The sequence below is a fragment of the Python bivittatus genome, unplaced genomic scaffold, assembly GCF_059951505.1.
Source record: "Python bivittatus isolate LINGU-HERP-01145 unplaced genomic scaffold, Pbiv_v1 ctg000020_np1212, whole genome shotgun sequence".
In the NCBI taxonomy this organism is placed as follows: domain Eukaryota; kingdom Metazoa; phylum Chordata; class Lepidosauria; order Squamata; family Pythonidae; genus Python; species Python bivittatus.
This window is the reverse complement of record NW_028277030.1, coordinates 60,108,305-60,122,992: the sequence shown is the minus strand read 5'-3', so window position 1 is coordinate 60,122,992 and position 14,688 is coordinate 60,108,305. Positions and strand designations below refer to the sequence as shown.

General features: G+C 38.2%; 1 protein-coding gene across 3 annotated transcripts in view; it reads left to right on the top strand.

Moving 5' to 3' along the window:
* Positions 1-12,650, top strand: part of REV3L (REV3 like, DNA directed polymerase zeta catalytic subunit) — a 94,683-nt gene extending 82,033 nt beyond the window's left edge. The window contains exons 28-32 of one of the 3 annotated variants that reach the window (XM_088139533.1): positions 4,982-5,119; positions 5,334-5,524; positions 6,493-6,739; positions 8,029-8,155; positions 10,281-12,650. In XM_088139533.1, the coding sequence (XP_087995659.1) occupies positions 4,982-5,119; positions 5,334-5,524; positions 6,493-6,739; positions 8,029-8,155; positions 10,281-10,309 (732 nt within the window). In that variant the 3' untranslated portion in view covers positions 10,310-12,650. Of the gene's footprint in view, positions 1-4,981; positions 5,120-5,333; positions 5,525-6,492; positions 6,740-8,028; positions 8,239-10,280 lie in introns of all 3 variants that reach the window. The other 2 variants (XM_088139543.1, XM_007426588.4) reach the window with 2 other exon arrangements.
* Positions 12,651-14,688: the final 2,038 nt, after the last annotated feature.

Below are 14,688 nucleotides of genomic sequence, written 5' to 3'. Positions count from 1 at the left end.
CCTCAAGTTTCCAATTTCACCTTTTAATGCAAATACAAGTATTAAACTAAATTAGGAATCTAAAAGAGCTGTGCAAAGCATGTGAAAGAGGTGTTATATCACATGCATTAGCCCAAACTGACCTCTATTTAATCATAATAGCAATCAATCTTTCTTGGGACTTGTACAGCTGTTTTGAGAGCTGTCTCTGGTTGTCTGTGCAGACAACACTTCTGCTGAGTCCTCCAGTGAAGAAAGTGGCTGTGCATGGGCATGAATGGAGAGAAAGCTGGGGATACCAAGTAGTCACATGAACATGGAAAATGTGGCTCCCCTAGTATCTAATAATTCAATGATTCTGTTATAGTCTTTGTTATATATTTAGGATACAGGATCACCCATACATGCATGCACTCAGATCAGCAATGTGGTATGTATTATATCACTATACTATGAATTCCACCCAGCACTTCAGCAGAGAAAAAGATAAGAATACTTGACTATTTCTCTTCCCCTCATGATGTAGAACTTAACAATTATGCAAGGCAGTCAGTATTATCATTTCTACTTAATATAAACATCTGAAGCTGAAATACAGCAGCTAATTCATTTCTCTTCACTTAGATGCAATTCTGACCCAGTGTTTTCAGAGCACAGTGCTTACTCTATTAATGCAGTTTCTGTTCTAGTGTGTCATATTTCTCTCTCACTCTGTATCGTATTAACACCCACATGGAAGCAGAAGATACACAAGAGTCACAGAATGAGGAAATATAAGAAAGAGACGGTAACATAGCCACATACATCCTTTCTCACAGTACATGTGGTTTCAAATAGAGATAGGAAAGCAGCTTTAGCTGAGGCTTTCCTTGCTGTTCATGATACGTGGCAGCTAATCTGAGGACTTTGTAGAATTCTGTTGGCTGCAGCAGCTGCCCTACAAAACATCTATTCTACTTGCTCTAAGGAGCAGTACAGGTAGTCCTCATTTAGCAACCACAATTTGGACTGGCAACTCAGTTGTCAAGTGAAGGGGCCGCTAAGTAAAACTGCAACTGTGTTTATGATCTTACTTCAGCTTTCCTTTGCTTTACACACCTGCAGAGGTCATAAATGTGAGGATTGGTCGTAAAGTTACTTTTTCATCACCGTTATAAGTGCAGTTATGAGGGCTACCTATAGATATAATCCGTTTGAGAGACCATATGTCTTTGGAAAATGGACAAGTATAAATAAATAAAATGTGTGGTTGGCAGTTTTCAGCTTCACAGAAGATCAGAGCAGTTTGGAGAAAACAAATTTCTAATATTAACAATTTCTTGATTGGCTGCAGGTTAGGTGACAATCCATTAGCTGAGGATTTCTAAGTTAAATACTATATAAAACATAGAAAGATTCGGTACTACCCACAGTGGAGGAATGGTTGGTGAAGATGATGGAACTTGTGGAAATGGCCAAACCGACTTCTTTGAGTAGAGAAAAGAGAATATCCAGTTTATTGCTGACTGGAAAGCCCTTATGGACTTGTTTGTATTTTTCTTTCTTTCTTTACTTTTGCACTTTTAGCTCTTTCTTTGATCTCCTTTTTCTTTTTCTCTTTTTTTTTAATTTTATATTAATTTCAATTTTTTATCTTTTTAAAAAGTTTTAATAAAATTCTATTAAAAATCAAATACTATAGAGAAAACAAAAGGGGTCTTTCAAGAATTGGTTATTCTTATATATATTTATTGCCATACATAATTTTTAGAAAAAAAATTCTGAAGAAAGCTTCCAGAAATCACTCATAGAATCATTAGAAGGAGCCCTTTAGGCCCTCATAACCAATCCCCAGCTCTCAGTGCAGGAATCCAATTGAGACATTCTTGACAGAAAACTATTCCGCCCCCCCCTGCAAATGATCACTTCTCAAACATTACCATTTCCCTTATTTTTTTCTTACAAGATTTCATTTCCAATCTGCTGAATATCCTTATTCCTCTTCTCTGCATCTAATCTAATTTCTCCAAATCCTTCCTAAAATGTGGTGCCCTGAACTCAAGGTAGGATCTGATCAATTCAAAATACAGCAGAGAGGTGACTTCCCATGATTTGCAAACTATACTTCTGTTGATGCCTGAAATGGCATTTTCCTTTTCAGCAGCTGCATCACACTGCAGACTCATTTGCTGTTAGGATCTACTATGGTTCCAAATTGTTGTTTTTTTCAGATGTCTGATTATGAATCCAGTAGTATTATCTCCATTGTGCACCCATGCTTTTGATTATTTTAAACCCTCTCCTTTTTCTTATTCCTCTTCTCTGAATATGTTATTACTTGAAGCAAAGCAATACGCATATTTGCTTTGTTTTTAGAAGTAAGGGGCCACATTGCTTTGTTCAGCAGGTTCAAAGAGATGTTTTGTTTGAAGAACTATTGAAATGAAGCACCTTTTTAAAATTTTGCATGACCCTATTAACTGTCCTACCCAGTTTTATTTAATCTGAAAATTTGATAAGCATTCACTGTTATATTAAGTCATTAATTAAAATGTTGAAGAATTCCAGTCTTAGGGCCGAATCTGTGACACCTTGCTCCAGTTTGATGACAAAACTTGTTGAGCTTTCTTTAAATACAGTTTTCAAACCATCTATTTATCCACCTGATAAATACAGGTAGTCCTTGCTTAATGATCATTCATTCAGCAACCGTTCGAAGTTATGGCAGTGCTGAACAAAGGGACTTATGACCAGTTTCTGAAGTTACAGCTGATGCAGCGCCCCCAGAGTCACGTGAACAAAATTCAGGCACTTGGCAGCTCACCCGCACTTACTACCGTAGCAGTGCTTCAGTTCCCCTCACCTGCCTAACTCCCCACCATCTATACCCTTTTGGTCCCCTGCACTTGGTGGCCCCTCCGCCCTAGCTGACCTTCACTGTTTTTTTGATCCCACTGCTGACCAAGCATGCCTGGCCTGGCCCTTCACAAGGCGCTGCTGGCTGCACGAGGCTTTCTTCCGAAGGTCACACACGGCAGTTTCCTCACAAGACCTGCGGAAGATGGCCTCCCGTGGCCAGCAGCTGCCTCGCGAAGGGCCATGGCAGGCACAGCTCATCAGCAGCCGGAGCAAGACAGCGAAGTTCAGCTGGGGCAGTGGAGTGAAGGGCGGCGAGGGCCTCAGAGTGCAGGGTGGTGAGGGTGACTGGGACTGGGCTGGAGCGACAGGCTTCCTGGGGCAGCTGCAGGTTCGCACTGCGATTCAGGGGCTTCTTGCAGCCCTAGAGCCATGGCACACCAAAAAGCTCCTGAGCCACAGCATGGCAAGCAGCCTCAGAGCTGCACAGTTCTGGGGCTGCTTGCCACCCCACAAGGCAAGGTGCAGGGTGGCCAAAAGGGCAGAAATAGAGGAAATAGGCAGTTGGGGCGAGTTGAAGGGGAGGCAGTCCCTTACCTTGGAAGAACTAAGGCTCGCTTGGGCCTGGGAGGGACCAAGCCCAGAATGGCTTGGATTGGGTTGGGTCCTTGGCTAACGACTGGTGGAATTTCCTTAACGATAGCAATGGGGAGTGCCGGAATTGCCATCACTAAGCGATATAGTCATGTGATGGAGAGTCCTTCAGTGCCCAGAAGCACCCATGGAGAGAAGGAAAGAAGGGCAGGAGTGTGCAGTACATATGAGTGAGCAAAGGGGGAAGGAGGGCTAAGAAGCTCCTGAGCTGCAGCATGGCAGGTAGCCCCAGAGCTGCGCAGTTCTGGTGCTGCTTGCCACCCCACAAGGCAGGGTGCAGAGCAGCCAAAAGGGCAGAGGTGGTGGGGGGTAGGTGGGTGGGGGGAGTTGGAGGCAGTCCCTTCCTTTACCGAAGCTCAAGGCTGGGAGGGACCAAGCTGAAATGGCTTGGGTTGAAGTGGGTCCCCGGCTCACAAGAGTCAGAGAGTCAGAGTCACTCTGCAGTGAGATGGGTAGTGACAAATTTGAAATATAAATAAAATAAATAATGACCGGTGGAATTCACTTAATAATAGCAGTGGGGAGTTCCAGGATTGCTGTCGCTAAGCGATGCAGTCATGTGACATCTTGCTTTACGACCGCATTGTTTAGCAACAGAAATTCCAGTCCCAATTGTAGTCATAAGTTGAGGACTACCTGTACTCTTAATAATCATCTCCAAAGCCATAAATCAAAGGGAGTTCTTTTTTTCCTATAGCTCTGTCTTTATATCCAGCTTTTACTGCTGTAAAGGACCATTGAGGGGAAAATATCTTTATTCTGTTACTGCCACAGAAATATCCTCATCTGTCATGAACTAGTATGAAATTCCAGTCCCAATTACCGTCATAAGTCAAGGACTACCTGTAAGCCATGAAGGTCACATTTAACTAGCTTGCTGCTAAAATGTCATGGGGCACTTTCTCCAATGCTTTGCTGAATTCCTACATGAACATGGTTCATCTTGTATTTTCTGAGGAAACTACATATAAATGTTGAATGTGGATATTGTGCTTTTGAGTTTTCTTTAACGCTGTAACAAATGCAAGAGAATAATTTGCTGAGGTTGACTATTATAACTGAAATGTTAGCGCCTAACCTACTAGTAAAAGAAAGGCAGACATTTAGAAAGGGTTGGGATGTTGCCATCACAAATTTTATTCTATTAAAGAAAAATTAAATTATTCATTGAGTTCAGTGATCAATCTGAGCTAAATGTAAGTGAACTTAAATGTAATTTAAACTGAGGATTCCTTTCAACTCTTACATACCAGCAGCTCCTCAACATATGTCTGAAGCCATGTTTGAAGTTCCTGTGAGTTTTGAAAGCAGTTTGCCCGGTGGTGCAGCAACTGATTTTGCTAATAGATAGAATTCTAAGTCTGTCACGTATCGACACCATCACTCAGAGTCTAAATTAAATGCTTTGCTGGAAGATTACATCTAAGCCTATTTATGAAATGTGTAGTTTTAGCAACATTCTGCTGGTTTTTCTACAATTTTGCAATTTCTAATATTTATTTCTGTATTATAGGTTTATTTGCCATGTATATTGCAAACCAAAAAGAGATATGTTGGTTATATGTATGAAACTTTGGATCAGAAAGATCCAGTATTTGATGCAAAAGGCATAGAAACTGTTAGAAGAGATTCTTGTCCTGCTGTTTCCAAGGTACAATACACAAGTATTTTTTGTTACAAAGTTTATTTTTTAGTTGACTACAGTTATCAATTGTAAAAGGGTGGTGACTTACTTGTGCATTGCCCAGAGCATTTTAACTATCAGATGATATACAAGTGTAGTAATGTCACAAATGCCATCATCATTTCAAAGTACCCTTTAAAGAGTTTTGAAGGGACAGTTGAAAACATGCTTTCTTTTCCAGATACTTGAGCGTTCCATTAAGCTACTATTTGAAACACGTGATATAAGTCATATCAAGCAATATGTACAAAATCAATGCATGAAATTATTAGAAGGGAAGGCTAGCATGCAAGACTTCATCTTTGCAAAGGAGTACCGAGGAAGTTCTGCATACAGACCTGGAGCTTGTGTACCAGCTCTAGAAATCACAAGGTAGTGACAATGTGTAATGGCATGTTAATATTTCATTTGATATTCAGTCATTCCTATCATGGTGAATAGGAACAAATACTAGGATATCTTCCAGGAACATTGTAAGGTTTCATTTTATTAAGATATAAAAAGTAGAACTTTTCTGTAGATGGACATTTTTACCATCAGCTGGACCTAAATTCATCAACTTCTTCCACATCCTTTCCTTGGAGGCAAAAAGGAAAGAAAAAAATCTGTCACTAACTGCGGGGAGTCAGAAGAAACCAAAAGTGAGACTGTACATCAAAATAAAATGTTACTAGCAATAATCATAATAATTCATTACTTTGCTCTTACCAAGCTTGTAATAAGTTTTAAAAAGGTATTAGTTAATTTATGGAGGAGCAATCTATCAATGGCTGCTGAGTCTAAGACTCAATTCAATATCTAGGTTTGGGCTGTATGTCTCCAAATACCAACTGTAGGAGAACAGTAATAAGAGATCAGTGTTATTGATCCATTTCCTGCTTGCAAGTAATCCAGTGGCTTCTCGCTTGGCCACTGTGAGAAACAAAATGCTGGACTAAGAAGACTCTTGAACCAGGAAATCTATTCTTATGTTCTTATCGGATGTTAGGTCTTGCCTTGCATTTTATAGTAGAAGGTAAAGCATGCAAGAATAAGCTATAGTGAAAGAGTTTATGTTAATTTTCCAGAGACCAAAAGCCAAGGCGGGAGGGAAAGTAAAATAATGGTATACTTTTCAGTACATGAGATGCTATCTTAGTTTTCATTTATAGTTTTTTTCATTTGTATATTTTGTGTTGTACTAATTGGCAGAATTGATGTAAAGGAATTGCAAGAAATAAATATAAACTGTCAGGAGATAAAATGAGTGTACTAAAGTTTTCTCTTTTTAATTTCTGGGTTGTCGTCACTTTCACATGCAGGAAATGGATTTTGAGATCTAATGTTTTATCTCTCAACAGAAAGATGCTCACTTATGACCGGCGGTCAGAACCACGAGTTGGTGAAAGAGTTCCATATGTCATTGTATATGGCATGCCAGGATTGCCTCTCATACAGTTGGTTAGACGGCCCATTGAGGTTCTGCAAGACCCAAATTTGCGACTGAATGCTACCTACTACATAACCAAGCAGATTCTTCCTCCACTGGCTAGGATCTTATCTCTTATTGGCATAGATGTTTTCAGTTGGTATAATGAGTTACCAAGGGTAAGAAAGTGAAGTAGTAAATATAATGCATGATTGCAACAGTGGAAGTGAAAAAATGAGGGAATTTTTGTACAATATTTACAATATACAAATTAAAAATGTATCAAATCATCTAAGTTTCAGTTTGAATTCAAGATTTAAGGGTGGCAAGATTTGATTTGAAATTATTCAACACTAGCTGTATTGAAGAAGTATCAAATTGCCAGCAGCTGCTTCATTTTCTTGGCAAAATGGGTAGACAGAGGCAGAGATGATGGACCTTTGAGAGATCATCACCACCCTCAAAGCTTCAGATTCCATCACAATAACTTTTTGAAACATTCTTTCTGTGGTTCTTGGAAGACACAGATAGCAGGGATAGCACAGCACCAGATTGTCCAACAAATGGCCTGTAGTTAAGATATGCTGAACTAATGCAGAGTGTCCTGCTGCCAACTTTAAAAGAATAACCTTTAAGAACTGCTTAAAAAGTAAATCTTACTTAAGAATCTATTGTTCTCAAACCATTTACTTTTCAGAGCTGATAAATTTATTGAAATGGCTCACTGGCAAGTTAGTCTTTCCTGGAACTAACATATTATGTGCTGCTTGTGCACTTCTTTTTTTAGTCCAAGAAGTAAAAGAGTGTTATGTATATGTATGCTACAACTACTGTGTATATTATATACTATAGTATAAATAAATAGTATAGGCAAAAGTATAAGAACAAACATACAGCTCTATCTCAGACCTGCCCACAAAGTGCATACCCTTTTAGTGTCTCCTCCCCTTCCAAACAAGCCTTCCTGCACAAATTCTAGCAGAAGAGTGAAACCACAAACCAAACAGCATTCTCCCAAATATTCTCATATACAAAGTTGCAGAGGTGATAAAACTTACTGGCCAGCTTCTTAGGTTGATATTAGAGAGATTGTTACAACACTGGGGGAAAGGCTACAACAATACTTGAAACTCTGCAAAGCCAGAAAATCCACTGAATCTCTAAATCACCCTTAAATCTCTCTGAAGCAATTTGGAGGCACCTGATTTGACACCTTGGAGATTCCATTGGCTCTCCCTCAAACCAAATCATACCTTCAAAACTGCCCAGCTCAAGGTTTCAAGAGTAAAATAAATTGGTTGAGCTTTGCTAATAGTTCTTGATATGTATTAAGGAACGTGAAATGACGAGACACAGCAAATTGAATTAAGAAAGTATAAATCATGATAAATTGATACTGACAGAAGGAAAGTTATTGTACATGTGTATCCTACTAAATATGTTTTGCTTTGTTTGCTGTGCCATATAGATCCAGAAAGTGTCCACAATGTCTCGCACTGAGCAAGAATGCCGAAAAGGGACAATTTCCCAGTATTTCACCACCCTACATTGCCCAGTATGTGATGAATTGACTCAGCATGGAATCTGCAGTAAATGTAGGAGCCAACCACAGCATGTTATTGTAATGCTAAATCAGGAAATCAGAGAGTTGGAGCGTAAACATGAACAAATAATCAAGGTGGGGATAAAACTGGTAGAGAGAATAATAGTCTCTTTAGTTTTTAGTAACCTGGACACATTACTTGAAACAAATAATTTATGAATTTTCACAAAAGAAGTTCTGAAAGATTGAGCAGACACTCAGACAAACTGCTATATGCTAATTGCAACTATTACACAATTTTCTTTAATGCATATAGTAGGGAGGCTGGAACTCTTAAAAAGTATTTTAAATACTTTGTAGAATAAGAAAGAATAACAGTGCATGCTTTTTCATGTGGAAGGACTGGGAGGTTTGTTCAGTGCCCTTACTCAAAGTGAATTTTGAGGATAATTTTTTTTTAAACATTTCACATTTTTCTGGTTTGTATTGTGTATCTATAGCAAACCATAATAATGCCAAAATGACAATGTGCAAAACGATGTCACTCAAATGATGACATTATGTAGTTGTGACCCAATGGATGCATTTGGGTGATGATATCAGTCCCCCTCCTCACCCTGCCCCCCTGATCCAAGGATGCTCATTGTATAGGATTATGAGAAAGTATGTGGAGATCATTGTGCTCTTCATGGCACTTTATTACAGAGGCTGCTTTTTTTCTCTTCATTTGCTCTTAATTTCTATCCAGAGAGCATTTAAACAAGCAAGAGGTATTGTGCATTCAGTCAGAAGCTGGGATGTGTTGAACTGTCTAAATGTGGTCTATATCAATGTTGTATGTATTGCCTTACTCATTCTCTCATATTTTATTATTTTTGCTCTGAAGGGAAAGCTTAGAAGTATTTTAAATACAATAAAACTAGTTTCCTGTGATTAAAAAAAAACTGGAAGGAAACCCATAATCATCTTTCTGTAATACACATTTCAAATACTCAAATACCAGCCATAGTGATTACTTTTTAAAAATCACATTTTTCCAAAAACATGTGCTTTGCATGTATCTTACCCAACGATGTTGTTCTGTATAAAATATTAGAGCATACAGACATGGACCTTAGTGGCTGTCTGTGCACTGCTCCTGGTTATGCTGTAATCAGGTCCAGAGTAGTAGATTACAATACGTCACTCCAAAGGAAAACAGTGGCAATTTTTTTCTATTCAAGAAAGCTTATTTTTCCCAAATCCCTCTCTCATTGCAATATCCTGTGTGGTTATAGAGGCTCCAATGCTGAAGGTGAGACTGGATAGAAAAAAATCCCAGAAGACTATTCCTAGGAAAACATCAATATGTTGATGTAGTCATTAGCTCAGCTCAGGGGAGTCTTTATCTTTTAGCATGAAAAAAGGTTTGATTTATCCAGTAAGGATGGATCATTTCATAGTACTCTGGATACTGTCTAGTATTTTATGCATACACTATTTGTCAGTAAAGAAAGGTATACCAATATTTTTGGAAAATACAGACTTAACAAATGGTTGATTCCAGTGGAAGCTTTGTCTTAAGTGTTGTGAAGTGTTGGCAGTCATCCAATGGACAGTATGTATAATGTTTACCATTATACAACTATAGCAGTCTTCAACATTATATTCCATTCTGATTTTCAAAGTCCACAGATCCTCAGGGTCTGTGGAAGACCAAAGGTTAAAAATGAATTGGGAAGGATTTGGTGGAAATAATGTGCTCTCACTTGCACATGAAATCAGAACCACCATGAGTCAACCCTTAGAGCAGTAGAAGGCAGTGACCCTGTCCCAGTCAATGCAAAACTTTAAAAACTCTTTCCAAAATCAAGAACTAAAATCTTGAGAGATTGGGCAATTTCATGGATCATCAGCATTTTTTAACATGTTTCCTTACTTATTTTTGATGACCACATTACTATTTGACCTACTCTATGACCATTTGAGATGCTCTTAAGCCAATGGCCATCTTAGTTTTCCTAGCCCCTTTTTATTTATAATGGGAGGCTGAGAAAATTTAAATATATTCTTTTCTATCCAGCCTTGTGCATAATTACTGTACTTTGAAAGGAAATAGCCATAAACTTGTCTTGTGCTAGTTCTGTATTTTTTCCAGTTAAATGTATTTTGCACTAATTGATTATATATTCCTCTAGATATGCAAGAATTGTACAAGTTGCTTTGATCGACAGATACCATGTGTTTCATTGAACTGTCCAGTGCTTTTCAAAGTCTCCAGAGTGAGCCGAGAATTATCTAAGGCACCATATCTTCGTCAACTACTTGATCAGTTTTAGTTGCCTATATCACAGGATTCCAGGTGCTATTTTTGTTTTCAGTGTTTACCACTCTAAAACTGTCATGCATGGTCCTTCAATTTCATCTTGTCTAGGATTTTCATAAATTGTTGACTTGTTCTAAAAATAATGAATGTTTGTCCTAAGTAAATTAAAAATACATTTGTTAATCTGTTAATAACTCATTTTTAATGATGTCATTCTTTTGCCTTTTTAACATTGTTTTATAATACAAATGTTGAAATAACTGTGTTAACATCTTGTAAACCCATTTCAGAGTAAAAATTTACTTCCCTGTGGATTTCTGTAGTAATACTGAAAACCTTTGGGAAAATGCCATTGTGTTTTATTGAACTGTCAGTATCAGGATGTGTTACTTACTGATATCTCATCAACTTTAAATTTTGATTGCAGAATATTTTGTAAATACACTTTTTTACTTTTCAAATAACTGATTAAAATAATGTGCAATGAATTTTATACAATTTTAAAGTTGATTGGGATATTTCTTCATTTTGCTTGATTCCAAGTAGATTTGTTGTTTTGATGAAACTGCAAACAGTAGTAAGTGTAGCATTTTTGAAACATTTTCTAAAATCACTGTCTTGCTTTGGCTATTAATTGGGGCATTGTGAGGAACTGTGCAAAGACATTTTTGTTATAAAACTGTGGGACTGTTGCAATACTTTAAATAAAAAAAATCCATTTTTGCTTTTGTATAGACATTTCTATTGCTTCTAAATATGCTTAAATATTTCATTATGTACTGTACAGTTAAAATTTATTTGCCATCATATAAAAATGCGTATTTAGAATATTTGTATAACTGTATAAAATAAGAAATTATGTGGTCACAGTACATTTTTTTAATTGGAAATCATTTTGCTTTTAAAAATTAATGGAACCATAGTAAATTTAATAAAATCAAATAAATGTGCATTTTTAAATCTCATTGTAGTTGAACTGGAATGTCTTAAACAATATTACTAAAGCCAGAGGTCTCTTTTAAGAGTAGCAATTGCTCATTGTTGCTCTACAAAAAGCCAATAATGAATATATAAAATAACATAAAGAGTATTTTGTTCATCTGAATTTTACTGAAGAATGCACTGAAAGAATATGGCCTTTGAAAATATATGAGTTGGCAAATACTATAGCATACTGATCTGTCAGAAGAAAAATGCGTACAGAAATAGCCAGAGCATCCAAGCAACTAAAGTGGGTATAAAATCTTATGAGCTTCACTATGGAATTCTGTCGATACTTGTGTTTATGGGATTGTGAAACATAGCAGTATCACATTAGTTTTCAACATGTTGAAAATTGAATATTCTTTGTTCTGTAACAAAATTTATAGAAGTTTTTTTCTAAAGGTGTTTACCCAAAACTAAGTTAGTCCAAATGTCTTATGAAATAAATAGCTCTTAAGTGTCTTTTTTAAAGGCCAAGAGGATTGAGACACCCTGTACCTCAGGAAGCAATGTATTTCGGTTTGTGGGGGCAGCCACAGAGAAGAAGCATCAAGTCCTAGCTTCTCGGAAAGGGAACCTGAGGGTCCCCACCTCATAACATTAGGGCTTGGCGCTTATTGTATGGGATTGGTCAGGAAAGACAGTCCAATAAGTATTCTGAAGCCAAGGCATGTAAGACTTTAAAGGTACTTTGAATGGGATCAGGAAGCAAATCAGCAGCCAGTACAGCAACTGTAGCACTGTTGTCAGACTGCTAAATTGGGTCCTAACAGTAAGCAGACAGGTTTCCATAATATGGACCAATTACAACTTCAGAGTTGTTTCCAAAAGCATCCCCATGTAAAATGCATTAGACCGATGTGATGAATGACCCTGAGTCACTTTTGTCAAGGCCTCCCAGTAGAAAAAGGCTTGAAATGGTGCACCAGCGAAAACCAATTGTGGTCTCCACCTGATGCTATCTTTAGTCTAGTTACAATGCCTTACCCCAAACCAGCAGCTTCATCTAAATGTTAACAGAGAATAGAGCTGGGCTCTGTGAAGCAACCACAGATACAACCTGTCAGGATCCTCGCAAATTTACTCACGCTAATTGCTAGGGGTTTTTTTGCTTGCTTCGGTTCTGCCATTGAAGGACGTGGGGGGTCTCGAAGGCTGTGGGAAGATTGGTGAAAGAACAGACTGAGAGAGGCAGATGACCTCTTATCAGAGACAGTGGAGTGTTCAAGGTCATACCAGCTGGAGAATGTGAGAAGAAGGGGGCGGTAGGGGGGTGAAGGGGGAGAGAAGGAAAAAAGGTAAAAACAACTTTTGGCGCGCAGGGGCTCAGTCTTAGCAATACTTTGGGACTGTACATTTATTCTCAATAAATGAACTTTCTTTTGAACCATGACTGGCTGCAAAGAGAGTTACTGGAATTGGGAGCTGTGAGTGTCAGGTCGTTACACAACCATTCATCCCCCTTGCACAAGTGGAAGAAAGTCAAATCCATGCTTAGTTCATAAGTGTTGTAGCAAAGAAAAATGTTATTCGAAAGCAATTGCTAATGCGAGAGAGGAACACATGGCTTCCCTTTTTGGTAAAGTCCTTTATGGTCAACACATTCAGTGCCATATTCATACAGTATCAACTAAAACATTTTCAGGCTTCAAGCAAACCATGAACATTTTTTATTATCAGTATAGAAACTAGTTTCTACTGCCTTCTCTTGTCCTTGTAACTGTCCATTCATCATGCACCAACTGCTCAATTATCACTTGCACAGTCTTTCTGAGGGGCACCCTATTATCATTGTGAAGAGGTCAAACACAGTAGACACTTTATAAATGGTAACAAAAATCAAAATGGCTCCAGCATGCTAAACAGTGCATCCAATCTCTAACCTTTGCAAGCAGTCCAGAAAGATACCATCATCAGTGGTATGAAATGTTCAGAGAGGTCTTACAGGACCTGGGGGAATGCACTCCCTTCATCTTGGTCCCAATAAAGGTCATGGATCATAGCAACCAAAGCCCCTTTCTGTGTTCATTTTTCAAGTGATAAAAGGAACTTCAGTTTTTAGAATCTATCAAATTCTGCAAGACAAAGATGTAAAGGCCTGAAGAGAAAAACAGGAAAAAATTAGCTTTCAGGTCACCATTCCTTCAACAAAAACCTCCAGTGGATCTGAAGGCCTTCTAGTTGGCTGCAACCAGATAAAGCCACATGAAAGCAAATGTGTAGCTATAGCTCCTTGATCTTAGCCAAAAACTATAACTTGTGCAGTATATTGGTCTATGGTTATTCTTTCCCATAATGTTAATTTCTGTAAAGTTTGCATTTTCCCCCCAAACTCAATTCACTTTCTCTATAACTATATAAAACAGTTCATATATTAATGTCTTTCTACCTTAGCTCCCATTAAAAAGTATTTATTCATTGCTTTCCTACAAAACTATTCCTCTAGTAACTTTCTAATTCTCATTTGATTCAATGTAACCCATTTTTTAAATTTTACAATCCATAAATATATTAAAATGTCCAAAATCTACTTTTTAATTAGATTACACTCTAGGTTCCTAAACCAATTTCCCTAAATGATGGAATTGTCTGGATTTAGCTTAATACTAAAGTCATTTATGTTTGTTTTAGTCATTGTTCAGTGCCATCAAGTCAGGCCAACCCTTCCAGCAACTGTATGAAGAAACCCTGCCACTTCATCTTGGCTCTAGTGATTATCCATAGGTTTTTCAAGTATGTATGTTATCTCCTTGAACTTGTCCATTTACCTTATCTGCTATTTTTCCCTATTTCCTCCAATTTTGCCAAATATACCTTTTTTCCTACCCCCATCATCTGGTCATATGCCCAAAATATGTGAGTTTCTGCTTGCTGATCATTGCCTCAAGGCTTATTGTTCCAGGACCTATTGCTTGCTCCTTCTTGCTCTTTCTGGTAGGGGTAGTCCTTGATTATGACCATTCGTTCAGCAACCAAAGTTACAATGATGCTGAAAAATGGACTTACAACTGGTCCCCAAAGTTATGGCCATTGCAGCGCCCCTGCGGTCATGTGATCACGATCTGAGTGCTTGGCAACCCGTTTGCACTTACAACTGGTTGCCAAGCACCCCACAATCACGTGATTGCCATTTGCAGCCTTCCCTGCCGGCTTCCCACAAGCAAAGTAAATGGGGAAGCTAGCAGGGGAGGTTGCAAGTCAGTCGGGTAAGTCTCCCCAACCCACCTCAGCCCTTCTTCACTCACACGCACTGCACTTTCCTTCCCCCTCTGCTCGCTTGTGCTGCTCATACACAG